A 27,950-nucleotide genomic window follows, 5' to 3' on the forward strand; every position below is an offset into this window, starting at 1 on the left:
TTGGTGTTTATTGTAAGGGGATTGGAATACAAGAATAAGGAGGTCTTTCAATAAAAGATACAAGTTGTGGAAGCTTTTCGTCTTGCACTCATCAGGACAGATTCACAAGAATACCACTTGTAAAGGAACAACAATTTATGTTCCATGAGATTGGTTGGTAAGTAGAATCTAATTGGTGGAGACATTGCCATGGAGAATGCACCAGTTAACCGATGCCTGACGGCCTTGAGGCTTCACAATGCTAACAGATATTTGTGTTGCATGTGAAAATCAGCCAAGTCTTTCAGAATCCCACAATATGTGGGCACTCGATCAACCTGGTGAACTTTCCAGAACTCAACATCTTCAGTGGAGGCCGCTTTGTGGCTGGAGATCTTGGAGTAGAGGAGTTCAAACTCAGCAAATACCTCCTCCTGTCTGACATGGGATGAAGGCAGAATGAAATTTAAACCATGCGCAAGAACTAACTCCTGACTTTCAGTGAGTTCAAGGTTAGAGAGATTTACTATGTGTTTGTTGACATTGTTAATTGCACTGCCAAACTGTTCCTGCTTCAGTGAGGTTACAGCACAGGCATATTTCAGACAAGTGTTGTTTATGACTTGATTCCTTGATTGGGCAACACTTATTAAGCAATCCTGATTGTGCTAAGAATTACACTGACCACCAATTTAAGATTATCAGTCTGGCTCACAGTTTGGCTCCCTTATGTGTGCTTGAAGCTATATATATTCATACACAGACCCCTGTTTTTACAGACAGACAGAAGATGTGCGCGCAATGCACCTTTTGCAACTAAACAAAATGGGCAACAGCCATTCTCTGGTTCATGCCTCAGGCCAATGCCTTGACCAATCAGAGCCAAACTGCCTGGTTTGAATTTAATCAATGCTTGGCAGTTAACTGTCAATCATCAGTTAACTGGTGCATTCTTCATGGCAACGCTTCCACCAATCAGAGTCCACTTGCCAATTAATTAGCACTCTCTGCTCATGAAGTATTGTTGTTCCCTTTACATTTGGTCTTCCTGATGAATGTAAGACAAACTGGTTTGACAACGTGTCAAGAAGTTCTGTCCTACCAAATGACTATCTTTCTATAATTGTACAGAGCTATGGTGTAACCACACCTGACTGCCTGCAGTTTAGATCTCCACAGGCACATTCAATATACGGAGCTGATCATTTTGAACTGGGATGAGGAGAATTTCTTCACTCAGAGGATTGTGAATCTTTGGAATTTTCTACCCCAGAGAGATATGGGTGCTCCATCACCGAACATATTCAATGCTGAGATAAACCTGAAGAGTCAAGGGATATGAGGAGTGATCAGGAAACTGGATTTGATGCCATTGATCATGATTTCACTGAATGGCAGAATAGGTTTGAGGTGCTGAATGTTACTCCTGCTGCTATTTCTTATACTGTGTAGATTTTAGTTGACAGTTGCTCCTATGAAGCATCCTGGAATGTTTTACAACACCGATGAACGGATCTATTGGAGAAACTGGGATAGTTCTCCTCTGAGAAGGTTGAGGAGATTTGATACAGATCGCGAGGGCCTCAATCCGGGCGGCACGGTAGCACAGTGGTTAGCACTGCTGCTTCACAGCTCCAGGGTCCCGGGTTCGATTTCCGGCTCGGGTCACTGTCTGTGTGGAGTTTGCACATTCTCCTCGTGTCTGCGTGGGTTTCCTCCGGGTGCTCCGGTTTCCTCCCACAGTCCAAAGATGTGCAGGTTAGGTTGATTGGCCAGGTTAAAAAAAAAATTGCCCCTTAGAGTCCTAAGATGCGTAGGTTAGAGGGATTAGCGGGTAAATATGTGGGGGTAGGGACTGGGTGGGATTGTGGTCGGTGCAGACTCGATGGGCCGAATGGCCTCCTTCTGCACTGTAGGGTTTCTATGATTTCTAATCAGAGTGGCTCATAGATCATCATAGATACCCTACAGTGCAGAAAGAGGCCATTTGGCCCATCTAGTCTGCACCGACCACAATCCCACCCAGGCCCTATCCCCATATCGCAACATATTTATCCACTAATCCCTCTAACCTACACATTTCAGGACACTAAGGGGCAATTTTAGCATGGCCAATCAACCTAACCCGCACATCTTTGGACTGTGGGAGGAAACTGGAGCACCTGGAGGAAACCCACGCAGACACGAGGAGAAAGTGCAAACTCTGCACAGAGACCCAAGCCGGGAATCGAACCCAGGTCCCTGGAGCTGTGAAGCAGCAATGCTAACCACTGTGCTACTGAGCCAATCATGGCTTCCAAAAAGGAACTGGTTAAGCATTGATGGAAGATTGCAGGGCTGCAGGGAAATATGGGGAGTGGGACCAGCGAAATTGCTCTTCCAGAGAGCCCACATTTGGTTCTATGTTGTTCAAAGTTGTTGTTTTATGTGATGAATTGGTCTAGTGTTGTTCCATAGTGACACTGCTGGTCGGTTGTGGAATTGCCACAGGTTATTGCTGCAATTCACTAAAGAACCAATGGTGTCACTGTAGAGCCACTGAATGGCCCAGATGAAAAGCACACCAAACATTGAAAGAGATCTGCATTGATATAGTGCCTTTCATAGACATCTCAAAGCACTTTACAACCAATGAAGTACTTTTGAAATGCATTCACCATTTTAATGCAGGAAATGCAGCAGCCAATTTACACGCAGCATAATATCATAGAAACCCTACAGTGCAGAAGGAGGCCATTCGGCCCATTGAGTCTGCACCGACCACAATCCCACCCAGGCCCTACCCCCACATATTTACCTGCTAATCCCTCTAACCTACGCATCCCAGGACATAAAAGCAAAATACTGCAGATGCTGGAATCTGAAACAAAAACAGAAAATGCTGGAAAGTCTCAGCAGGTCTGACAGCATCTGTGGAGAGAGAGAATAGAGCCAACGTTTCGAGTCTGGATGACCCTTCATCAGGGCTTGCATACGGCAAGCTCCCATTGGCTCAGCATCAGATTTTGAGAATTGCCCCTGTGAAGAACACTTCTAAAAAATTATTTAATGTAATCTGGGCATCGTTGGCCAGGCCAGTATTTGTTGCCCATCCCTAATTTCCCTTGAGAAGATAATGCTGAGCTGTCGCCCCTGGTGCCACTTCAGTCCATGAGGTGTAGGTACACCAACGGTGCTGTTAGGGAGGGAGTTTCCAGATTTTTATCTAAATTTTCTTTGTTTTTTATATTCGTTCATGGGATGTGGGTGTTGCTGGCCTGGTAAGCATTTATTGCCCATCCCTAATTGCTCTTCAGCTGAGGGCATTTAAAGGTTAAGCATCATTGCTGTCGGTCTGGAGTCACATGTAGGCCAGACCAAGTAAGGATAGCAGATTTCCTTCCATAAAGGACATTAGTGAACCAGATGAGTTTTTACAACAATTGACAATAGTTTCAGTCATCAGTAGACATTTAATTCCAGATTTTTATTGAATTCAAATTTCACCGTCAGCTGTGGTGGGATTTGAACCCGGGTCCCCAGAACATTACCCTGGGTCTCCGGATTACTAGTCCAGATTGTCAAGTCTCCATTGGTACAGAGTCCAGTTGGTCAATAGCCCAGCCTCAGCCCCATCCCCCACAGCCAACTCTCTATCCCAATGACGTCATTGACATCCATCATGGCGTCCTGACCAATCCACTCCTGCCCACACAGCTGCCTGACAAATAAAACAACATTTGGAAATGGAAACAAACATCCCACCTAGAAATCAAACAGAGTAACTCATTAAATAACAACAACAATATTATAATGGCAGCAACTGCAAACTGGCAACGCTGCCGTCATGTCAATGACATCATTGGAGCATCACGTGACCACCACCTCCATAGGGCTGTCCCCAAAGTTGCCTGAATAACGTGGTCTTTTAAAAAATAATTCTGAATCGGGAAGCGGCAACTTGGTGGGTTTGGGCTATTATAACTATGGTGGTTTCGGAAGCGCTGATTTCAGATCGGGTTTTGCAGACAGGAGCCGCGGTCACCGTTCCCCCTCCCCGGGGTCCTGCGGCTGCAGGGGCGCGGTGACGTCATTGATCCGGCTCCTGCGTCAGTGCGCGGTGACGTCATTGATCCGGGTGCCGCGTTGGTGCGCGGTGACGTCATTGGTCCGGGTGCCGCGTCGGTGCGCGGTGACGTCATTGATCCGGGTCCTGCGCCGGGCGCGGTGAGGAAGATGGCGCCCGTGGGGGAGAGGAAGGTTCAGGGCGGAGCGGCGGACGGGCAGGAGGCGGTGGAGGAGGATGAGGGACACAATCTGTGGTAGGTTAGCCGGGCCGGCAGCGGGACCTCCACCCCCTTCTCCTGCACATGGAGCTGCTGCCGGGGGCTGTGGCGGTGCGGGCGGGCCCTCTCTCCCGGCTGTGTGGGTGCGCGGGCGGGCCGGTTTGTTTTTATCATGTTTGCACAAACAGCAACTTATGTAAGTTACAGTTATATCCATTGGTGTGATAGAAGTGCCTTTAATCTAATTAAACATCCCCTCACACTTCCCCCTCAGAGCGTTTGCCAAACTGAATAAAACGCTGAGCCACATAGGGAGGTAGTGATTTATTATTGTCACATGTATCGGGATGCAGTGAAAGGTATCGCTTCATACCGTTCATAGAGAAGGAAATGAGAGGGTGCAGAATGTAGTGTTACAGTCATAGCTAGGGTGTAGAGAAAGATCAACTTCATATAAGGTAGGTCCATTCAAAAATCTGATGGCAACAGGGAAGAAGCTGTTGTTGAGTTGGTTGGTATGATGTTAGGATGTCCCAAAAGCTTGCTCACAACGTTATATTTTAAGGAGTGTCTTAAAGGGGAGAGAAAGAGAAGTTTGGCCATGAAGGCATTTAAGGAGGGGGTTACAGAGTCAGGCCCAAAGTGGGCAGTGGTTGTAATTGGGAATGCTGGTAACCAGAATTCAATTATTTGTTTCCCTCCTCTCCCTTCTCCACTGTCTCTGCAGGACCTCCATCCTGAGTGAAGTCTCCACCCGCTCTCGATCCAAACTACCCACCGGGAAAAATATCCTTGTGTTAGGTAAGCATGAGATTGATGGATTAATGTAAAATTAATAAACACCAAAGCTTTTTGTCTTAAAGTCTGACAATACTTTGTGCAGATAATGCAAATCAGTTGTCTTACCTATTCCTGTATTTGATAGAAATGAATGTTTGCAGTTAGCAAGGAAAAATATGAAATGATGGGTGAATGTTTCAGAAAATTATAGATTTTATGTCATGTAAGCATGTCTTTTAATAATTTTTGAAATATAAATCGAGTGTTTTTTGTATTGGTCAAATATATTTACTTTTGCTCTTTCTCCAATTTTGTTTATTACTTCTCTCATCCAGTTATTTGCTTCATTGTTGGTAACCACTGATCAATACTGACTTCTCTTCGTAGGTGAGGATGGCTCGGGCAAGACCACACTCATGGCCAAGCTCCAAGGTGCAGAACACAACAAGAAAGGGAGGGGACTGGAATATTTGTACCTAAATATACATGATGAAGACAGAGACGGTTAGTGAGTCATCTGTGAAAACAGCATGGTGACTGTGTGTGTGTGTGTGTGTGTGTGTGTGTGTGTATCAAATGCTTACTGCAATATGTGAGGGGTATTGGTTAGAAATACAGTGCAGCAGAATTTGTTCTGGTATGTCGTGTCTTCTCTACCATGTCTTCATTTGTTTCCCTGTGGGTTTTTTAATTCTAGTTCAGTGCAGTGAGTCTTCTGTGCTGGGAGGTGTTGGGATGATCTGATGGTTACAAGGGATTGTGTTTTGTTTTCTGTAGTTGCAAGTTGTTCCGTTGACAAACTGCAATTAAAATGGTTTTTGTGTGTGTTATAAAATGTGCTTTCTCCAAATTAAGCAGGGTGTGTGCAGGTTAATGTTTTTGGCAGGTGGTTAGGTTTGGGGTGTGCACTAAACATGGATAACCAATGTAAGGCTCACTTTGATGTCTGCTGTTTGTTTTCTGAGAGCTTTTACTTACTACTTTTTGAGGCAATTTGGTTTTGACTCTGCTCCTATACCAAAGGCAAGTGTTTTGTTTGTGTTGCCACTTATTCTGAAGGATGGGATTATTTGCCATTGTTGAGTTGGACAATTTCAGTTTTGTCAGAGCTGTGGAAGGTGAATTGTTCTCACTAAATCTCCCAACAGAATGATGAATCTCTCACTGTCCACTGCACAAAGCCATACGGCTGAAAAGGTCCAAGGTTTAATTCCTGCTTGGGTTAATTTGAGTAGCCTCAGTGTGTCTAGGTTGGAGAATGTTCCTACTGTTGATTTTCTATTCTTGTATAAAATCTGGTGAGGTCAAGCTTGGCTTTATTTATTCCCAAATCAGTTGTATCCTGACAGTTGATTTAAGAGTCTGGAAACTATTGCTGATTGTGGAACAGGATGCTGGTAAGAATCTGCTTCTTAGAGTGGGCAAGAAAACATTCAGAATATAATATATATGGTTCAGTGGTGTGTTTTAAATGTTTAAAGAAATGTTCGTAAAGTAATGCCATGTCCCTCAATATATTCACATTTGTTCAGATAATGGAGTTAGCGTCACTAATAATTCATGTTAACTTGCTGTGGGAGATGATACACTCGTTGTGGATTTGTTTATTGTCTTTTTCCTGTGCCATTTAAAGTTTTGATTTGATTTATTATTGTCACATGTATTAGCATACAGTGAAAAGTATTGTTTCTTGCGCGCTATACAGACAAAGCGTACAGTTCATAGAGAAGGAAACGAGAGAGTGCAGAATGTAGTGTTACAGTCATGGCTAGGGTGTAGAGAAAGAGCAGCTTAATGCGAGGTAGGTCCATTCAAAAGTCTGATGACAGCAGGGAAGAAGCTGTTCTTGAGTCAGTTGGTAGGTGACCTCAGACTTTTGTATCTTTTTCCCGACGGAAGAAGGTGGGAAAGAGAATGTACGGGGTGCGTGGGGTCCTTAATTATGCTGGCTGCTTTGCCGAGGCAGCGGGAAGTGTAGACAGCGTCAATGGATGGGAGGCTGGTTTGCATCATAATTCTATCTCCTTCACGATAGCATTGGAAAGAGATAGGATCAGGCAGGCTAGGAAAGTGTTTCTCTGGAGTAAAGGGAAATACAGTGTCATCAGGGAGGAAATTAGACAGGTAAATTGGAAGGAGGCATTCTTGGGGAAAAGTACCGAAGGAAAGTGGAGGATTTTCAAGGAATGTTTGTCTGGAGCTCTGCATGACAACGTTCCGATGAGACAGGGGGGTGTTGGTAGGGTACGGGAACCGTGGTGCACGAAGGTTGTGATGAACCTGGTGAATAAGAAAAGAGAGGCGTACAGAAGGTTCAGAGAGCTAGGAGGTGTTAAGGATTTAGAGGAGTATACGGGATGTAGGAAGGAGCTTAAGAAGGAAATTAGGAGAGCGAGAAGGGGTCATGAGAAGGCCTTGGCGGGTAAGATTAAGGAGAATCCCAAGGCTTTCTACAAATATGTCAAGAGTAAAAGGATGAGATGTGAAGGCATAGGACCCTTAAAAGGTGAAGGGGGAAAAGTTTGTGCGGAACCGTTAGAAATGGCGGAGCTGCTTAATGAATACTTTACCTCGGTATTCACGGTGGAAAGGGATCTGGGTGGTTGTACTGCTGGTTTGCGGTGGACAGAAAGGATCGAGCATGTGGACATAAAGAAAGAGGATGTGTTGGAACTATTGAATGGCATCAAAGTTGGTAAGTCGCCGGGACCGGATGGGATGTACCCCAGGTTACTGTGGGAGGCGAGGGAGGAGATTGCGGAGCCTTTGGCGATGATCTTTGCATCGTCGATGGAGACGGGAGAAGTTCCGGAGGATTGGAGGATTGCAGATGTGGTCCCTATATTCAAGAAAGGGAACAGGGACAGCCCGGGAAATTACCGACCGGTGAGTCTAACCTCAGTGGTTGGTAAGTTGATGGAGAGGATCCTGAGAGACAGGATTTATGATCATCTAGAGAAGTTTAGTATGATCAAAAGTAGTCAGCACGGCTTTGTCAAGGGCAGGTCGTGCCTTACGAGCCTGGTTGAGTTCTTTGAAAATGTGACCAAACACATTGACGAAGGAAGAGCGGTGGATGTGGTCTATATGGACTTCAGCAAGGCGTTCGATAAGGTCCCCCATGCAAGACTTCTTGAGAAAGTGAGAGGGCATGGGATCCAAGGGGCTGTTGCCTTGTGGATCCAGAACTGGCTTGCCTGCAGAAGGCAGAGAGTGGCTGTGGAGGGGTCTTTCTCTGCATGGAGGTCAGTGACCAGTGGAGTGCCCCAGGGATCTGTTCTGGGACCCTTGCTGTTTGTCATTTTCATAAATGACCTGGATGAGGAAGTGGAGGGATGGGTTGGTAAGTTTGCTGACGACACCAAGGTAGGTGGTGTTGTGGATAGTTTGGAGGGATGTCAGAAGTTGCAGCGAGACATAGATAGAATGCAAGACTGGGCGGAGAAGTGGCAGATGGACTTCAACCCGGATAAGTGTGTGGTGATCCATTTTGGCAGATCCAATGGGATGAAGCAGCAGTATAATATGAAGGGTACCATTCTTAGCAGTGTAGAGGATCAGAAGGACCTTGGGGTCCGGGTCCATAGGACTCTTAAATCGGCCTCGCAGGTGGAGGATGCGGTCAAGAAGGCGTACGGCGTACTGGCCTTCATTAATCGAGGGATTGAGTTTAGGAGTCGGGAGATAATGCTGCAGCTTTATAGGACCCTGGTTAGACCCCACTTGGAGTACTGCGCGCAGTTCTGGTCACCTCATTACAGGAAAGATGTTGAAGCCATTGAAAGGGTGCAGAGGAGATTTACAAGGATGTTGCCTGGATTGGGGGGCATGCCTTATGAGGATAGGTTGAGGGAGCTTGGTCTCTTCTCCCTGGAGAGACGAAGGATGAGAGGTGACCTGATAGAGGTTTACAAGATGTTGAGAGGTCTGGATAGGGTAGACTCTCAGAGGCTATTTCCAAGGGCTGAAATGGTTGCTATGAGAGGACACAGGTTTAAGGTGCTGGGGGGTAGGTACAGAGGAGATGTCAGGGGTAAGTTTTTCACTCAGAGGGTGGTGGGTGAGTGGAATCGGCTGACGTCGGTGGTGGTGGAGGCAAACTTGTTGGGGTCTTTTAAGAGACTTCTGGATGAGTACATGGGATTTAATGGGATTGAGGGCTATAGATAGGCCTAGAGGTGGGGATGTGATCGGCGCAACTTGTGGGCCGAAGGGCCTGTTTGTGCTGTGGCTTTCTATGTTCTATGTCCTATGCATGATGGCTTGGGCTACATTCACGACCTTTTGTAGTTTCTTGCGGTCTTTGGCAGAGCAGGAGCCATACCAAGTTATTTGCAGAATTTTATTTCCGTACAGTTACATTTCAGTTCAGCCTTGATTCCAAAATGACTTTGATATCAAGGAGCTAGAGGGAAACTGGAACAGATTTGAGTTTGGATTCATACAAAAAATTATACATTCTTGTATAAAATCTGGTGAGGTCAAGCTTGGCTTTATTTATTCCCAAATCAGTTGTATCCTGACAGTTGATTTAAGAGTCTGGAAACTATTGCTGATTGTGGAACAGGACGCTGGTGAGTAACAAGCTTAGATAATCAAAAGTTTGAGTGGTTAATATATGGAATGGATCAGATTTGTGTATCCAAGTCCCACTCCGGGAGTTCAGTCAATGATTTAGTTGATTGTGTAGTACTGACGGAGTGCTGCTTTGCAAGATTCTGCCTTCTGGGTGAGATTGAGGAATTGTCCGTTTGTGGTTCAGGTGGACAAGAAAGATTCCAAGTTAGAGAGTAGGGCCAATGTTTCGAGTCAGAGTTTCATCAGAGCTCTGATGAAGCATCATCCTGTCTCAAAACATTGGCTCTATTCTCTCCCCACAGAAGCTATCAGACCTGCTGAGATTTTCCAGCATCTGCAGTATTTTACTTTTATCGTAGGATTCTGAGAGTGGATAGTTTTCCTCCTGGTGTCCTGGGCAATGCTCTGCCACACACCTCCCCATAAAACTGAATTTTGAACCCTGTACCCTCCATCAGAAAGACAGCCTGTGGCTATTTTCCTATGATGTGGAGATGCCGGTGTTGGACTGGGGTAAGCATAGTAAGAAGTCTCTCAACACCAGGTTAAAGTCCAATAGGTTTATTTGGTAGCACAAACTTTCGGAGTGTCACTCCTTCAGGTGATGGACTGGGCTACATCACCCAGTCCATCACCTGAAGAAGGCGTGACACTCCGAAAGCTTGTGCTACCAAATAAACCTATTGGACTTTAACCTGGTGTTGTGAGACTTCTTACTGTGCTATTTTCCTAAATGTTGTACATGTCTATGCTCCTACCTCGAGGCTTTTGCAGCTGAAACTTTCAACCATTCCTTAGTCAGCTGCACTTTGAGCTATTTCAGTGTTGTCCCTCATCCAGCACACTCTGTAACTGGAGTATTGCTGTAAAAAAGAGCTACTTTTTGTCAAAGTCTTGTGCTCATCGGGACATTTGCAAGATTAGAGTGTGAAGGAAATCAACAACTTTATACTGTCTGAGAAGAGAGTGCTGAATGGTAGAAGCGTTGCCATTGGGAATGCATCCGTTGATGGTGACTGACACCTCGTAAATAGGGCCTGCGCCATTTGCTCACCATGCAAGCTTGATGCTGAAATAGGGCACATCAAAGACATCCTGCAGGCAAATGCTACAGTGATCAGATCATTTCATGCTGTATGCTGCAAGCTCATGAAAGTCACTTTCAATATTGAGAAGTGCCCTAATTACCTTGGAAGGGCAAGATATCTCAAAAATATGAATGACAGATGAAGCTCTCCGTTTCACCCTGTTACTGTGTTGTAGCATTCGCCATTAACAGGACACTACCATCAAGCCAAAATATGTTCTGGCAATCACACAAATGAATAATGTGGTGTATGAGTTTCACTGCCAATGTGATGCTGGATATGGACATCTCACCGACGAGTGGATCGCTTCAAACAGCTTTTCCCTTCCGCTGTTCACAGCAGGCAAGGTACACACCATATCCAACCAACCCATGCTTGCAAAACTAAAAACTGTCCAACATTAGATGTGATTCTGCAATTGGACAACATTTCTAAATAATACTCAGTGTGCTAAAAACTATGCTGACAGCCGATTTAAGCTTGTCAGTCAGCCTCGTAGTGTGACGCATGCATGTGCGCTGGAAGCTTCATATATTAATACACAGATCTCTGTTCTTTGCAGACAGAACATGTGCACACATTGCACCCGTTTCTGTTAAACAAAATGTGACAGCCACTCGCTGATTCATTCCTCGGGGCACTGCCTTGACCAATATGAGTCAAGCTGTCTGGTTTAAATTTCAAACAATGCTTGGCAGTTAACTGTCAGTCACCACCAACCGATGCATTCTCCATGGCAATGCCTCTACCAGATTCCACTTTGTCAATCAATCAGCACTCTTCTTCCACAATATAAAATTGTTGATTTACTTTGCATTGTTTTCTTGTAAGTATCCTGATGAGTGTAAGGTGAAAAACCTTAAACAAAAGATGTTTCTTTTTTCAGCAATGGTCATGTTCTGTACGACCAGATGACCATTTACACACTGTAACCATCAGCTCCTCTGACACTCTGCTCCCTCCTAAGTCCTGATTATCTGCTGCATGAGTCCTCACCAATCCAGATTGGTTCCTGATCTCTCTGTATCTCCAATTTAAGATTCTCTTGCGCTTAGATCCCTTCAGCTGTTTGAATCTGTAACGTCCTGCACCCGAATAAATTCCAATCCACCCCATCTTTCTTTTTCTTCTTTCATGGGATGAGGACATCACTGGGAAGGCAGCATTTTGTCCATCCCTAATTGCCTTTGAACTGAATGGTTTGCTAGGCCATTTCAGAGGGCAGTTAAGGGTCAACCACATTGCTGTGGCTCTGGAGTCACATGAAGGCCAGACCGGGTAAGGACGGCAGATTTCCTTCCCTAAAGGACATTAGTGAAGCAGAAGGGTTTTTACAACAATTTATAGTTTCACGGTCGCTATTACCAAGACTAGCTGTTAATTCCAGATATATTAGTTGGACTTAAATTCCAGCAGCTGCTTGGGTTACTGTTCCAGTGATATTCCCATGATGCCACCATCTAAACCCACCATAGCGATCTTCCCACTCTGGTTTGTGCCTCCAGCTGCCTGCTGTCACACTCGCACATTTCCTATCTGAACCCATCCATCTCTTCTCTCTCATCCTCCAGCACCTTCCTTAGCCTACAGTCACTCCTCCTGGTACCTCTTCCTTTGGTTTGGTCTTGTTGCATTTCTGATTGTGCCTCTGAAGCACCTTTGCATCTTTTTCAGTGTTAAAGTTGCAGTTCCTAGTTATTTTAATTCACTTTTTGGCAGGCTAATTGCTACCTTCAAAGCTTTGTATACATCCACCCCCAACTGTGTCTGTTCCTGCACCCCCTTTAAAATTGTACTCTTACTTGATCTGGAACTTGTATTTATCCAGTGTCATACCAGTTCCTCATCCCTAAAGTTCTTTCAAACCTGTTCAAAAGAAAATATTGACATGAGGAATGGATTACAAAAGTAAGAAGGTTATAATACCCTTCATGTACCTCAGCTTGAATATTGTGAACTGTTCGGCGGAGAGCTGTAAGGAGGTTGGAAAAGAGATTTACTTGAATGGTACCAGGTTATTTGAAGAAACTCTAGTAGTGTTCTTCCCCTGAGAGCAGAGAAAGTTGAGGAGAGATTGATAGAGGTGTTAAAAATCTGGAAGAGTTTGAATGGAGTAAATAAGGAAAAATAGTTTTGAGGACCTAGAACATTACAGCGCAGTACAGGCCCTTCGGCCCTCGATGTTGCGCCGACCTGTGAAACCAATCTAAAACCCATCGAACCTACACTATTCCAATATCATCCATATGTTTATCCAACGACCATTTAAATGCCCTTAATGTTGGCGAGTCCACTACTGCTGCAGGCAGGGCATTCCACGCCCTTACTACTCTCTGAGTGAAGAACCTACCTCTGACATCTGTCCTATATCTATCACCCCTCAATTTAAAGCTATGTCCCCTCATGCTAGCTATCACCATCCGAGGAAAAAGGCTCTCACTATCCACCCTATCTAATCCTCTGATCATCTTGTATGCCTCTATTAAGTCAGCTCTTAACCTTCTTCTCTCTAACGAAAACAACCTCAAGTCTCTCAGCCTTTCCTCGTAAGACCTTCCCACCATACCAGGCAACATCCCAGTAAATCTCCTCTGCACCTGTTCCAAAGCTTCCACATCCTTCCTATAATGCAGTGACCAGAACTGTACGCAATACTCCAAGTGCGGTCGCACCAGAGTTTTGTACAGCTGCAACATGACCTCCTGGCTCCGAAACTCAATCCCTCTACCAATAAAAGCTAACACACCGTACGCCTTCTTAACAACCCTATCAACCTGGGTGCCAACTTTCAGGGATCTATGCACATGGACACCCAGATCCCTCTGTTCATCCACACTACCAAGTATCGTACCATTAGCCCAGTACTCTGTAATCCTGTTACTCCTTCCAAAGTGAATCACCTCACACTTTTCCGCATTGAACTCCATTTGCCACCTCTCAGCCCAGCACTGCAGCTTATCTATGTCCTTCTGTAACCTGCAACAACCTTCCGCACTGTCCACAACTCCACCGACTTTAGTGTCATCCGCAAATTTACTAACCCATCCTTCTACGCCCTCATCCAGGTCATTTATAAAAATGACAATCAGCAGTGGCCCCAAAACAGATCCTTGCGGTACACCACGAGTAACTGGACTCCAGGATGAGCATTTCCCATCAACCACCACCCTCTGTCTTCTTGCAGCTAACCAATTCCTGATCCAAACCGCTAAATCACCCTCAATCCCATGTCTCCGTATCTTCTGCAATAGCTTACCGTGGGGAACCTTATCAAACGCTTTACTGAAATCCATATACACCACATCAACTGCTTTACCCTCATCCACCTCTTTGGTCACCTTCTCAAAGAATTCAATAAGGTTTGTGAGGCACGACCTACCCTTCACAAAACCGTGTTGACTATCCCTAATCAAATTATTCCTTTCTAGATTATTATAAATCCTATCTCTTATAATCCTTTCCAAAACATTGCCCACAACAGAAGTAAGGCTCACCGGTCTATAATTACCAGGGTTGTCTCTACTCCCCTTCTTGAACAAAGGGACAACCATTTGCTATCCTCCAGTCTTCTGGCACTATTCCTGTAGACAATGACGAAATAAAGATCAAAGCCAAAGGCTCTGCAATCTCCTCCCTAGCCTCCCAGAGAATCCTAGGATAAATCCCATCCGGCCCAGGGGACTTATCTATTTTCACATTCCAGAATTGCTAACACCTCCTCCTTATTGACCTCAATCCCGTCTAGTCCAATAGCCTGTATCTCAGTATTTTCCTCGACAACATTGTATTTTTCCTGCGTGAATACTGACGAAAAATATTCATTTAGCGCCTCTCCTATCTCTTCAGGCTCCACGCACAACTTCCCACTACTGTCCTTGACTGGCCCTAACCTTACCCTAGTCATTCTTTTATTCCTGACATACCAATAGAAGGCTTTTAGGGTTTTGCTTGATCCTACCTGCCAAAGACTTCTCATGTCCCCTCCTGGCTCTTCTTAACTCTCTCTTTAGGTCCTCCCTGGCTAACTTGTAACTCTCAAGCGCCCTAACTGAGCCTTCACGTCTCATCTTTACATAAGTCTCCTCCTTCCTCTTCACAAGAGATTCAGCTTCTTTAGTAAACCACAGTTCCCTCACTCGACCACTTCCTCCCTGCCTGACAGGTACATAGTTATCAAGGACACCCAGTAGCTGTTCCTTGAACAAGCTCCACATTTCAATTGTGCCCATCCCCTGCAGTTTCTTTCCCCAACCTATGCATCCTAAATCTCGCCTAATCGCATCATAATTTCCTTTCCCCCAGCTATAACTCTTGCCCTTCGGTATATACCTATTCCTTTCCATCGCTAAAGTAAACGTAACCGAATTGTGGTCACTATCACCAAAGTGCTCCCCTATCTCCAAATCTAACACCTGGTCTGGATCATTACCCAGTACCAAATCCAATGTGGCCTCGCCTCATGTTGGCCTATCTACATACTGTGTCAGGAAACCCTCCTGCACACATTGGACAAAAACTGACCCATCTAAAGTACTCGAACTATAGCTTTTCCAGTCAATATTTGGAAAGTTGAAGTCCCCCATAACAACTACCCTGTTACTTTCGCTCCTATCCAGAATCATCTTTGCAATCCTTTCCTCTACATCTCTGGAACTTTTCGGAGGCCTATAGAAAACTCCCAACAGGGTGACCTCTCCTTTCCTGTTTCTAACCTCAGCCCATACTACCTCAGTAGATGAGTCCTCATCAATCGTCCTTTCTGCCACCGTAATACTGTCCTTGACTAACAATGCCACACCTCCACCTCTTTTACCACCTTCCCTGCACTTACTGAAACATCTAAACCCTGGAACCTGCAACAACCATTCCTGTCCCTGCTCTATCCATGTCTCCGAGATGGCCACAACATCGAAGTCCCAGGTACCAACCCATGCTGCAAGTTCACCCACCTTATTCCGGATGCTCCTGAGATTGAAGTATACACACTTCAAACCACCTTCCTGCCTGCCAGTACACTCCTGCGACACTGAAACCTTATCCATGACCTCGCTACTGTCAACCTCCAGTACGCTGGATCTACATTTCAAGTTCCCATCCCCCTGCTGAATTAGTTTAAACCCTCCCAAAGAGCATTAGCAAATTTCCCCCCCGGGATATTGGTACCCCTCTGGTTCAGGTGTAGACCATCCCGTTTGTAGAGGTCCAACCTACCCCAGAATGAGCCCCACTTGTCCAGGTATCTGAATCCCTCCCTCCTGCACCATCCCAGTAGCTCTCTCCCTATTCCTCTCCTCACTATCACGTGGCACGGGTAACAAACCAGAGATAACAACTCTGTTTGTTCTAGCCCTAAGCTTCCACCCTAACTCCCTGAATTTCTGCCTTACATCCTCATCCCTTTTCCTACCTATGTCTTGGGTGCCTATGTGAACCACGACTTGGGGCTGGTCCCCCTCCCCCTTAAGGATCCCCATTTAGAGCAGATGAACCAAATGGCCTTCTGTACTGTACTCTTCGATGTTCTTATGGAGAATGTTAGAGGCTGATTTACGTGTACAATAGTGGACACCTGGACTTGGACTTTTGAACTGAAAGAGGAAAGGCCCTGCTTTTCATGTTTCTTAACCGGAATATGATTATTGTCCAAGTTGTCAGCTCCTGTGCATAGTTTCAGCATCTTAATGTGGATAATTGTCATTGATTATTTATAATTAATGGTGCCCCGCCCTAACTCCCACCAAGTCGTACTTGCCCACCACCCCTGCCTGTCACTATCCGATATTGGTTTCCAGTCTGACAACTCTTGGATTTTAAAATGTGCATTGTTTTTAAAACGCTCCACGGCCTTGCCTGCCCTCTGCCCCTCCCTGTCTCTGTAATCTCCCCCAGCCCATCAACTTTCCCAGACCCCATGCTTCTCCATTTCTGATTTTCGTTGCTCCACCATTGGCGACCAGATGCTGAGATGCCAGATGCTGTGGAATTGTTACCTTTCCTGCCCCGATATCGATCTTTCTGCCTCTCTACCCTTATCCAGAAAGATGCTCCTCAAAACCTTGCCCTTTGACCAAGCTTTCGGTCTCCTGTTCCAATATCTGCTGATGAGGATCATTGTCAGATTTGGTTTGATAATTGTTCCTGTGAAGCATTTTGGGAAGTTTCACTCATGGGATGTTAGATAAATGGAAGTTTGGTGTGGTATTTGTTAGAATTAACTAAGGGTTTAAAGTGAGAGAGTCTGATCTGGACCGTTACTGAATGAACAGAGCATTTCTCCAGCGAAATGTTGGGAAGATCAAAGCCATTGTCTTTGATTCCTGGCATAAATTCTGTTCTCTTGGCCCATGATTCCAACCCTTTGTCTCTCTACCCTCCTGTCTCCAGTGAACCAGCCTGCTCACAACCTTGATGTCATATTTGCGATGACCTTCTGACCACTTATTTTCTGCTTTCATTAAGGCTGCTTATTTCTATTTCGCCTGACTTTGCCCCTGCCTCGTGTTATTTGCCTCAAATCCTCAGCCATGCTTTGTTACCTCAAGACGTCACTCTTCCCACCAGCTTCCCATGTTCTGTCCTCTGCAAATTTGAGGTAATCCAAAACTTTGCCCATGTCCTAACTTGGTCCAGTTCATAGAAATGTAGAAAATTTAAGGTGTTGGATGGAGGCCATTTGGCCCATCCAGCCAAATTCCAGTTCTTGGTCTGTGGTGCTATAGGCTCCAGTGCTTCAAGTATGAACCAGCTATTTCTTGAGTACAGTTCCGGACCCTAGAACTCCTCTATTCCTTCTGAGACTTTTGAGGAATTTCTTCAGCCAGAGAGTGGTGAATCTGTGGAACTCTGCTGCACAAGGCTGTGGTGGCCAGGCGATTGAGTGTCTTTAAGACAGAGATAGGTCGGTTCTTGATTAATAAGGGGATCAGGGCTTATGGGGAAAAGGCAGAAGAATGGGGATGAGAAAAATATCAGCCATGATTAAATGGCAGAGCAAACTTGATGGACTGAGTGGCTTAATTCTGCACCTATATCTTATGGTCTTTCAATCTATGTCCGTTGTTTAAGGACCTCTCTGCTAAGGGAAGTATTCACTTCTATTTGGGCCCCTCATAATTTTATGAGCCACTGTTAAATCTCCTCAGTCTTTTATGTTTCATCCCTGCAAAAACCCCACCCATCAAATCTTTCTCAGAGCTAAAATTCTCCAATAGTCTTTCAAAGAAAATGCCTAGAACCTACCCAAACAAATCTCCATCCCTGTATGTGGAATCATACAGCACAGAAGGAGGCCATTTAGCCCATTGTGTCTGTGCTAGCTTTTTGAAAGTGGTATCCAACTTTGGGGTCCACAGGGATGGAAAACATCAATAACGTGCTTTGTGGTGGATATGTTCTCTGTCCTCTGACTAAAGCTAAAGTGCTTTGGGACCTGACACGACACGTAAGGCACTATATAAATGTGATTGTTGAAATGTTGAGTGACTTTCACATGCCCTTCAGGAGAGAAATGAATATTGATAAGATGGGTTCTAATAAATTTGAATCTCCAAACTGGATACTCTTCCTTTCATCTTTCTATTAATGTGTATAGCTGTTTCTTCAATAACTTTCTTCAATGACAATACACATCTTTTTAGCCTGTCTTGATGCTCTCTCCACTCACGTTGTTTTGTTTCTTAAAGACTTGATTAGTTGTAAGTATTCGCATTCCAACCATTATTCATGTAAATTGAGTTTGTGTCCTTATATGCCCTGTTTGTGAACAGAATTCCCACTCACATGAAGAAGGGGCTTGGAGCTCCAAAAGCTTGTGTGGCTTTTGCTACCAAATAAACCTGTTGGACTTTAACCTGGTGTTGTTAAACTTCTTACTGTGTTTACCCCAGTCCAACGCCGGCATCTCCACATCTTCAATAACTCCCAGGGCACTTTCCCCTTCACACCTTGCACCTCTGCCGCCTTGACATTTTGTATTTTAAATATTTTCTGTCTGAAGTGAATTGAGTATTTAGGTGCAGTGTTCCAGTAATGTGGTTGGTTTTCCCCTTATGCAGGAAAGTAAAGCATTTTAGGATTATGAGTAGTAGGGAGGGGGTGTGCAATAATAACCAGGAGTCAAACTGTATCGCTATTCAGCCCTTGTTTAAATTGGTTTCTAGGTAATTTGTAACTTCTCCCAGTTTTTGACTATAACCTCCATGCGTACAGAGTGACTATGACATCATGTTACCATGTCCATATGCAAACAAGACTTTCTCCTTTTTTTTTATGTGAACTCCCTATTACTTTTGTGTTTTGACACCAATACACTATGAAATACAGTATCTGTTGACTGTTGTATTAATATCCAATAGTAAGTTGAATATCAGAATTTATTTTAGTATCTTAGTTTGAGGCAAGTGTTGCCAAGATAGCAGGAGAACTTGCTGCGTTTACCTTAATAGTGACATTCACTCGGTCAGGCAGGTAGGAGCTTTCTTGCCTGAAGGGCAGCATCTCCATCAGGATCAACACTCCCTCGCTACTGTCTCGAGATCTTGATTATACAGATTGTACCATGCCTTCTGTGGTCACAATTTAAATCAAGCTCTCAATAATTGTACTTGTATCTAAAGCTATGGGTACAAGTTTGGCCTTTTGATTGAGGATTTATCTAGTACTGAGGCAGTGGTGATGAAGGCAGCTCTTTTCAAACCAGCAGACCGGAATGTTATAGAATAGAAATCCGTATGGTGCAGAAAGAGGCCATTTGGCCCATCGAGTCTGCACCGACTCTGACGGAGCATCTTACCCAGGCCCTCTCCCCCGCCCTATTCCTGTAACCCCACACATTTAGCATGGCCAATCCACCTAACCTACACATCTTGGGACACTAAAGAGGCAATTTAGCATGGCCAATGCACCTAACCAGCACGTTTTTCGGACTGTGGGAGGAAACTGGAGCACCCGGAGGAAACCCACGCAGACACAAGGAAAATGTGCAGACTCCACACAGACAGTGACCCAAGGCCAAAATTGAACCGGGTCCCTGGTGCTGATGCAGCAGTGCTGACCATTGTGTCACCGAGCCGCTGTGCCACCGTGCTGTGTTAACCTGGAGGAAGCAAGAATTTGGAAATAAGCAATGGCTTTTGAAGGCACTTTGCCAGATTGATGTTGTGGCGATGTCCCGGTGCAGATCATACAATGGTTGGTCATACTCTGGGATAGCTGCTCTCTAGACTCTTGAGACTTTGTTCACAAACGGTGCTTTGGCTGAAGTAAATATCTATAAATCACACACTCATTTTTTTATCTTTTGGACTGTTCAAGAGTTTCACTGTCTCATAATGGGCTCAATGCTGTGATATCAGTTGCTGACATATCAACAGCCGGGTCTGGTTTCTAGACTTCACAACATGGGAGAACTGCACCAAAAATAGTCCATTTTTTTGTAAGGCGCCTGCTTCCTGGTGTAGATTGTTGAACCTGTGTGGATCGGATTCTTTCTTATGATCAAAGAAAGAAAGAAAGAAAGAAACCCTACAGTACAGAAAGAGGCTATTCGGCCCATCGAGTCTGCACCGACCACAATCCCACCCAGGCCCTACCCCCACATCCCTACATATTTACCCACTAATCCCTCTAACCTATGCATCACTCCCCAGAACGACTGTATTAACAGATGTTGCTATTGAAGTTTGTCAAATTACAAACAATATTCCACTTTAGTAATGAATGATGTGCATCTGGTAGCACATAGACTTAAAAATGAAAGACTAATGGCATTGCCTACATGCTGAATGGCATTGCCTAAATGCTCTCTAGATCCAAACAGCAAATGCTGGAAATAGTTCTCAGTGTAGTAATACCTTGAACCATTTTATTTGTTGTTTATATTTTTGAAGTTTCGTCCTGCTGTACTTGCATCGGGGAAACAGTAGTTTGTTAATTAAGCAGTAGAATTCCTGCCATCTGCCACTATCAACCTGTTGCTGCTTATAGCTTGAAATAGATGAGGGTAGAATATTTTAATTCTCTGGCATTTAGTCATGAAGAGTGTTCTAACTAAATATTCACCTGCTGCCTCCTCTGGTCAAATATTTGGTCCCACATGGCAGTTGCGTGTTTATGAATGGCTTGTAGTGATGCTGGGATGATTTGGTCCACCCACCCTGCATGGTCTTCGGTGTGGGTTGCATGGTGCTGGGTGAGTGCCGAGTGATGGTTTGACGTTGTTTGCAATGGAGAGGTTGGAGAAGTTAGCTGTAACCAGCAGGTTGTTGCAGATTTCTTGCTGACTGACTCACTCTTATACAGATGGCACCTAACTGGCCCCAACTTGTTTGCAGGAGCGTCAGTCTAGAGAAACCAAAATTGGAGAACAAGTATTAAATTAATATTCGGGGATAAGTTTTTCGATCTTCTATATCTTGATACCTTGAATGTAGGCTAAAATGTCTAAATTTCTCCGGTTTATTTTCTTCTACCTCATCTCTATTGCTAGAGATTATCTTGTTGCTCTTTGCAGGTTATATGCGATTCCAGAATTTTTACTGGTGCTTTGGGAATTGCATTCTTCCATTTGTCCATGAAAACTGCATTGCAACATCCATGTCGACCTAATTTTATTGGGTCTAAGGCAAACTTCAGATGCTGTGGTGTCATCCAGCTTGTAAACTCAAATCACGTCAAGTATTTGAATGCCAGTAGCTATCAATGCATGATGCCAGCTCCAGTCAATTCCTGCATCTTAATCTGCTTTTAACATTGTGGTGCCCTTGTTATTTTCTGAAACCATAACTTCTTGCCCAGGCATTTTTGTGGTGGTAGGCCTGTTTTATTCAGGTGACTGCTAATGTTTTTTGATTTGATTTATTATTGTCACATGTATTAGTATACAGTGAAAAGTATTGTTTCTTGCGCGCCATACAGACAAAGCATACCATTCATAGAGAAGGAAAGGAGAGGGTGCAAAATGTAGTGTTACAGTCATTGCTAGGGTACAGAGAAAGATGAACTAAATATGAGGTAGGTCCATACAAAAGTCTGATGACAGCAGGGAAGGAGCTGTCCTTGAGTTGGTTGGTACGTGTCCTCAGACTTTTGTATTTTTTTCCCGACGGAGGAAGGCAGAAGAGAGTATGTCCAGGATGCGTGGGGTCCTTGATTATGCTGGCTGCTTTTCTGAGGCAGCGGGAAGTGTAGATAGAGTCAATGGATGGGTTGCTGGTTTGAGTGATGGTCTGGGCTTTGTTCACAGCCCTTGAAGTTTATTGTGGTCTCGGACAGAACAGGAGCCATACCAAGCTGTGATACAACCAGAAAGAATGCTTTCTATGGTGCATCTGTAAAAGTTGATGAGGGTCGTAACAGACATGCCAAATTTTCTTAGTCTCCTGAGAAAGTAGAGGCGTCGATGGTCTTAACTATAGCATCAGCATGGAGGGACCGGGACAGGTTGATGGTGACCTGGACACCTAGAAACCTTGAAGCTCTCGACAATTTCTACTTTGTCCCCATTGATGGAGACTAGGGCATGTCCTCCACTACTCTTCCTGAAGTCGATGACAGTCTCCTTCGTTCTGTTGACATTGAGGGAGAGATTATTGTCGTCGCATCAGTTCACCAGATTCTCTACATCTTTCCTGTACTCTGTCTCATCATTGTTTGAGATCCGACCTACTACAGTGGTGTCATCAGCAAATTTGAAAATTGAGCTGGAGGGGAATTTGGCCACACAGTCTGACTGTTTCAAAGGTGCTATATAAATGCTAAATTGATTTGATTTATTATTGTCACGTATTGATATACAGTGAAATGTGTAAACCTATACAACAACTAGCATTTATGTGGCATTTTTGAGACAGTCAGGCAACTCATGGCACTTCATGTGGCACAAAATCTGACATGGAGCCACATCAAGATACTGAAACAGGTGACAAAAGTTCGATCAAAAAGGTAGGTTTTAAGGTTTAGGAATTCGGAGCTTGGAACATGGACAGCTGAAGCTACAGCTACTTGTCATGGGCAAAGGAAATTGGGAACACACACGAGGCCAGAATTGAGAATTTTAGAGAGCTGGAGGAGGTTACAGTGTGTGTTTTGAATGCTTTTTGATTGGGACCATTATGGTTCAGCCAGATGTCTCTATGCATGTACGTATCCGGGGGAAGTTATCAGATTTGCATTACGGCGTGGGAAGCTGGGCTGCCGTTTCCAGTCATCAGCTAGTTCACTTCAGACAGGAGCTGGTATCTATTCAATGCTACAGTATGCAGTGCTTTTTTAAAAAAGTTTATTTATTAGTGTCACAGTAGGCTTACATTAACACTGCAATGAAGTTACTGTGAAAATCCCCTGGTCGCCACACTCTGGCGCCTGTTCGGGTACACTGAGGGAGAATTTAGCATGACCCAATCCACCTAACCAGCACGTCTTTCGGACTGTGGGAGGAAACCGGAGCACCCGGAGGAAACCCACACATACACGGGGAGAACATGCAAACTCTGCACAGATAGTGACCCATGCCTAGAATTGAACCCAGGTCCCTGGCGCTGTGAGGCAACAGTGCTAACCACTGTGCCACCCAATGTACTCTGCCTTCAATGATAATGATCTACCTAATTCAGCCATTTGATGCTAACAATTTTATTTTTTTTTAAATCTCGTCTCTAGATGCTTAACTAGAGTCCAACCCTGGCCAGAGGCATGTGGGATGCATCTATAGAGAAAGATGAGACAGATTCTTAGTGAGAAATCCCAGAGTGAATGAAGTATAAAGTGAGAACAATTTCACATTAAACTATGATTTCAGGATGAGAGAATGTGGGTGTAGATTGGTAAAAGCCAAATTGAGGAATAATATTGAGCAACAGTTTAATTGACACATGCAATGGCCAGTTTCTCAACTCTTATTGAAATGGTCTTGTGGAAGGATAATGAAGGCACAAACCTTGGTGGTAGCTGACAGATGCTTTGATTTGAGTGGGGGTGGGAGAGAGGGGAGAAAACTTTAGATTTCATTACTTTGTGAGTTTGTGTTTGTTGGTGTACACTGATTCTATTTCAGTCTGTGTTTATCTGAGATGAATTTCATCTCTCCAGCATGTAGTCTGTCTGTATTCCAAAACTGCCACTGCAATCTATCAAATTACTCTTCCCACACTTGTGTTATGGTATGCAGCAGGATAGAAATCTTGTCACCAAGCTGGTGAATGATAGGAAGCTGAAACATTCCTTCATGTCTGACTGCTTAGTAACCCTCAGACTGCAGATGTGGCAACGGGGAAACGCATTAATGTAATGCATAAGCCTCCTCGAGTGTTTGTGTTTATTTCCAGAATTATTGGTAGAAGAAAAAATGTATTTTCCCACTTTTGTACTTTTGACTGCATATTCGAGCGATGCAAGAGCTTTATCGCATGAAGCTTATTGTGTAGCAAGGTTGGTATTTTTGAAGAGCGCAAGGTAGCCAGTATGTTTGCAGATTTATCTCCCAGAAGTAGCTGGTAGATTTTTATATTTTGATTCTTCATTGACTTGTCAGGCTAAATGCTGGTTTCTGTGCTGTACCGACTCTGCAAGACATTTAAATATTGGTGGGCTTTGGAATGCTGGATGGTAGGCTTCTGTCTGTCTTTGTTTGGTGAGGCAGGTGGACAAATGCATTGAAACAAGATTTTACAAATAATAAAATTCTTTCCGCCAAACACCTCCCACCCATCCAATTGTGTAAAATGTTATTTTAATAGGATTGACTTGACTTGAGCTTGTTTTGTACTCATTGTTGGTGCTGCCTAGTGGTGGTGTCATCAAGACTTCCCAGAGTAATAGTCCACTATAGTCACATCACCTGATTCTGTTCTGTTTCAGCTTAATGTACAATAGGAGCATAATCATATTAAATTTGACACTGGGCTAGATGAGGTTCCAGGATAGGTGAGCAACAGTTTATTCGAAGAACTAAAGTTTTAAGGAGAGTCAAAGGAAGATAGATGGTGGGGTTTAGGGAGGGCATTCTGGAGGTTAGGCTTTGACAGCTGAAGACATGATTGCTAATGGTGGAGCATTGAAAATCAGGGACTCGCGACCTCCTGGCTAGTAATAAGGCAATTCATTGAAATTAAATTCAGTTCAGTGCTTATTCAAAGTTCCCACTGTTGAGTGATTCCCATCACTGTAAAATGATTACCTGGCACAATTGTGATAGCTTCCACAATGGAACTGATGCTCTCCGCCCAAGCTCGAGTGATGAGTTGACACTTGGGTGCCTATGGCATTGTTATTTTTGTCAAATTCAAAATGCCTCAGAATTGGATCGAATGTAGTTACACCATTAGATGTGATTTTTCAATATTTGTCCAGTGCAGACCTTGTTTTCATATTATTGCCGACTGATGTATTGAAACCTGCTGAGTTCTGCTTGTAAAGGTGAGAATTCAGCAGTTTGAACCTCTGCTTCATTGTGTTAATCTTAGATTTGCTGCACTCAGCAACTCTGAACATTAACAACACAAATTCAAGCATGAAGACTTTAGCAACTCCCATATCCAACCTGTTTTGCCTCCCTCGTTACGGTGCCTCCCTCCTTATCCTTAAGCTACTATATCAGTTGGTAGTTGCTGTTTGTGATGAAATTTGAATAATTGATTTCCTGTGTATATACTTTCCCTTCAAGGCTGGGATGCACTCCACCTGAGAATATAATTTGCATAGCTGTTGGCTGTACCCTGAGAGTCCATAAGAGTATCCTCCATAGCAAAGCCTTTTCTAAGGCACATATTCTGTCACCCGGTGTTTTCCATCTAGAGTGCCAATTTTCCCCAGTGTCTCTGGGAATTAATCGCCCGACCATCCTGTGAGCAAACCAGTGACTGCATGGCAAGGTAGGGAGCTAGCTCAAGAAGATTAAGGTTTGGCAGGAATAGATTGCATTGTCCCTGGAGTCTGCTCAAGATGGTGGCTTATATTTAACGTTAAACTCCACTTTGCTCTTCCATCCCCATTTCACTTAATTCTCTTAGCTTGGAGTAAGGAGTTTTGAATATGGATGAATTGCCCCCAATGCTATGTGTGTATGGACATCCCTGATTATTGTTTATTCACCATTGCTATCTAATGTGGAAATTTTGGTTGATACACAGGAACTAAAGGAGGTTTTCATTCCCCTTGAGCCTCTTCCAGCATTCAGTTAGATCATAGATCATGGTAGAAATAATGTAGGGAGGAGCTATACGATAAATGGTAGAATACGATAAAGGGTGTAGATACACAGAGGGACCTGGGTGTGCAAGCCCACAGATCCTTGAAGGTGACGTCACAGGTGGAGAAGGTGGTGAAGAAGGCATATGGCATGTTTGCCTTTAGAGGACGGGGCATAGAGTATAAAAGTTGGGGTCTGATGTTGGAGGTGTATAGAACGTTGGTTCAGCCGCATTTGGAATGCTGCGTCCAGTTCTGGTCACCACACTACCAGAAGGACGTGGAGGCTTTGGAGAGAGTACAGAGGAGGTTTACCAGGATGTTGCCTGGTATGGAGGGGCTTAGTTATGAGGAGAGATTGGGTAAACTGGGGTTGTTCTCCCTGGAAAGACGGAGGATGAGGGGAGACTTAATAGAGGTGTATAAAATTATGAAAGGCATGGATAGGGTGAACAGTGGGAAGCTTTTCCCCAGGTCGGTGGTGACATTCACGAGGGGTCATAGGTTCAAGGTGAAGGGGGGAGGTTTAACACAGATATCAGAAGGACGTATTTTACACAGAGGGTGGTGGGGGCCTGGAATGCGCTGCCAGGCAAGGTGGTGGAGGCGGACACACTGGGAACGTTTAAGACTTACCTAGATAGCCATATGAACGGAGTGGGAATGGAGGGATACAAAAGAATGGTCTAGTTTGGACCAGGGAGCGGCACGGGCTTGGAGGGCCGAAGGGCCTGTTCCTGTGCTGTATTGTTCTTTGTTCATATCCGATCGGTGTCTTAACTTCATTTAGCCTCATATTTTGATTACCCTAATGTCCTTGCTTAACAAGTATCTATCAATCTCAGTTTAGAATTTTTTATTTGAGCTCTCCTAACTGTACCCCCCAAAAGCCCCCAGCCTCAGCAGCTTTGTGGGAAAGTGTCCAGATTTACAACACTGAAGGAGTACTTCCTGCTATTATCCCTAAATTGCTTGGTTTTGATTTTAAGATTATTAGTGGGGACATGGTGGCACAGTGACAATGTCATTGAACGAACAATGCAAAGGCCCTAGCTAATACTGTGGGGACCCAGGTTCAAATCCCACCATGTCAGCCAGTGGAAAATAAATTTGTTTAATAACATCTGGACTATAAAGCTACTCTCAGTAACGGTGGCCATGAAATTATTATAGATTTGCCATAAAAACCCATCTGATTTGTTATTGTCTTTTAGGGAAGGAAATCTTACCTCTGGTCTCCATGTGACTCCAGATTCACAGCAATGTGGTTGATCCATAACTGCCTCGCAAGCCACTCCGTTCAAGAGCAATTAGGGATGGGTTAAAAAAAGAGCTGGTTATGGTTATGACCCCTTCTGGACTTTCCCAAAAGAGGAATAAAGATCCTCCCCCGTCCTTTCTTCCTTCTTAAAAATCTGTACAATGTTTGTGTAGAAATTATGGTTGATTCATAGGAATGGGACAGTTTGCCATTGAGCCCTTCAAGCCTGTTGCACCACTCATTATTTGCTGGGAACAGTAAGATGGTGGTTATGTTACTGGAGAAGTAATTCAGAGGCATGATGATCTGGAGGCTCAAGCTCAAATTGCACCATGACGACTGAGGAAATAAAGCTGGAATAAAAACCCAGCGTTAATGACTATGTAACTATTGAATTGTTGTAAAAACCCAACTGATTCTCTAATGTCTTTAATGTGTGGTGAAATATTTCTGTGCTGGTGCACCATCATTTCTGCACTAGCAGTCCGCTTTTATTTGCCAGTGTGGTCTAAAGGCTGGGCTTTCTAGGCTGACTAGTGACTGTGTTTAATCCGAGTGAGTGATTAATCCCATGTTTCTCCACAGATCACACACGATGTAATGTATGGATTCTAGACGGTGAGCTGTACCACAAAGGCCTTCTTAAGTTTGCGGTTTCTGGGGACAACTTGAAGAACACACTGGCAGTCTTTGTGGCGGACATGGCCAGGCCTTGGACTATCATGGATTCTTTGCAGAAATGGGCTAGTGTTTTGCGGGAGCACGTTGACAAACTGAAGATCCCACCTGAGGAAATGAGGGAGATGGAGCAGGAAT

At 44.3% G+C, this 27,950-nt stretch overlaps 1 protein-coding gene across 1 annotated transcript; it reads left to right on the forward strand.

Annotated features, from left to right (window-relative positions):
• Positions 1–248: 248 nt before the first annotated feature.
• Positions 249–27,950, forward strand: LOC144490022 (cytoplasmic dynein 1 light intermediate chain 2-like; the record flags this gene model as incomplete). Its single annotated transcript, XM_078207850.1, has 5 exons — positions 249–415; positions 3,987–4,280; positions 4,972–5,045; positions 5,412–5,528; positions 27,720–27,950. Coding segments are annotated over 5 exons (883 nt in total), but the record flags the coding sequence as incomplete, so codon positions are not given.

The sequence above is a fragment of the Mustelus asterias genome, unplaced genomic scaffold, assembly GCF_964213995.1.
Source record: "Mustelus asterias unplaced genomic scaffold, sMusAst1.hap1.1 HAP1_SCAFFOLD_2788, whole genome shotgun sequence".
NCBI lineage: Eukaryota > Metazoa > Chordata > Chondrichthyes > Carcharhiniformes > Triakidae > Mustelus > Mustelus asterias.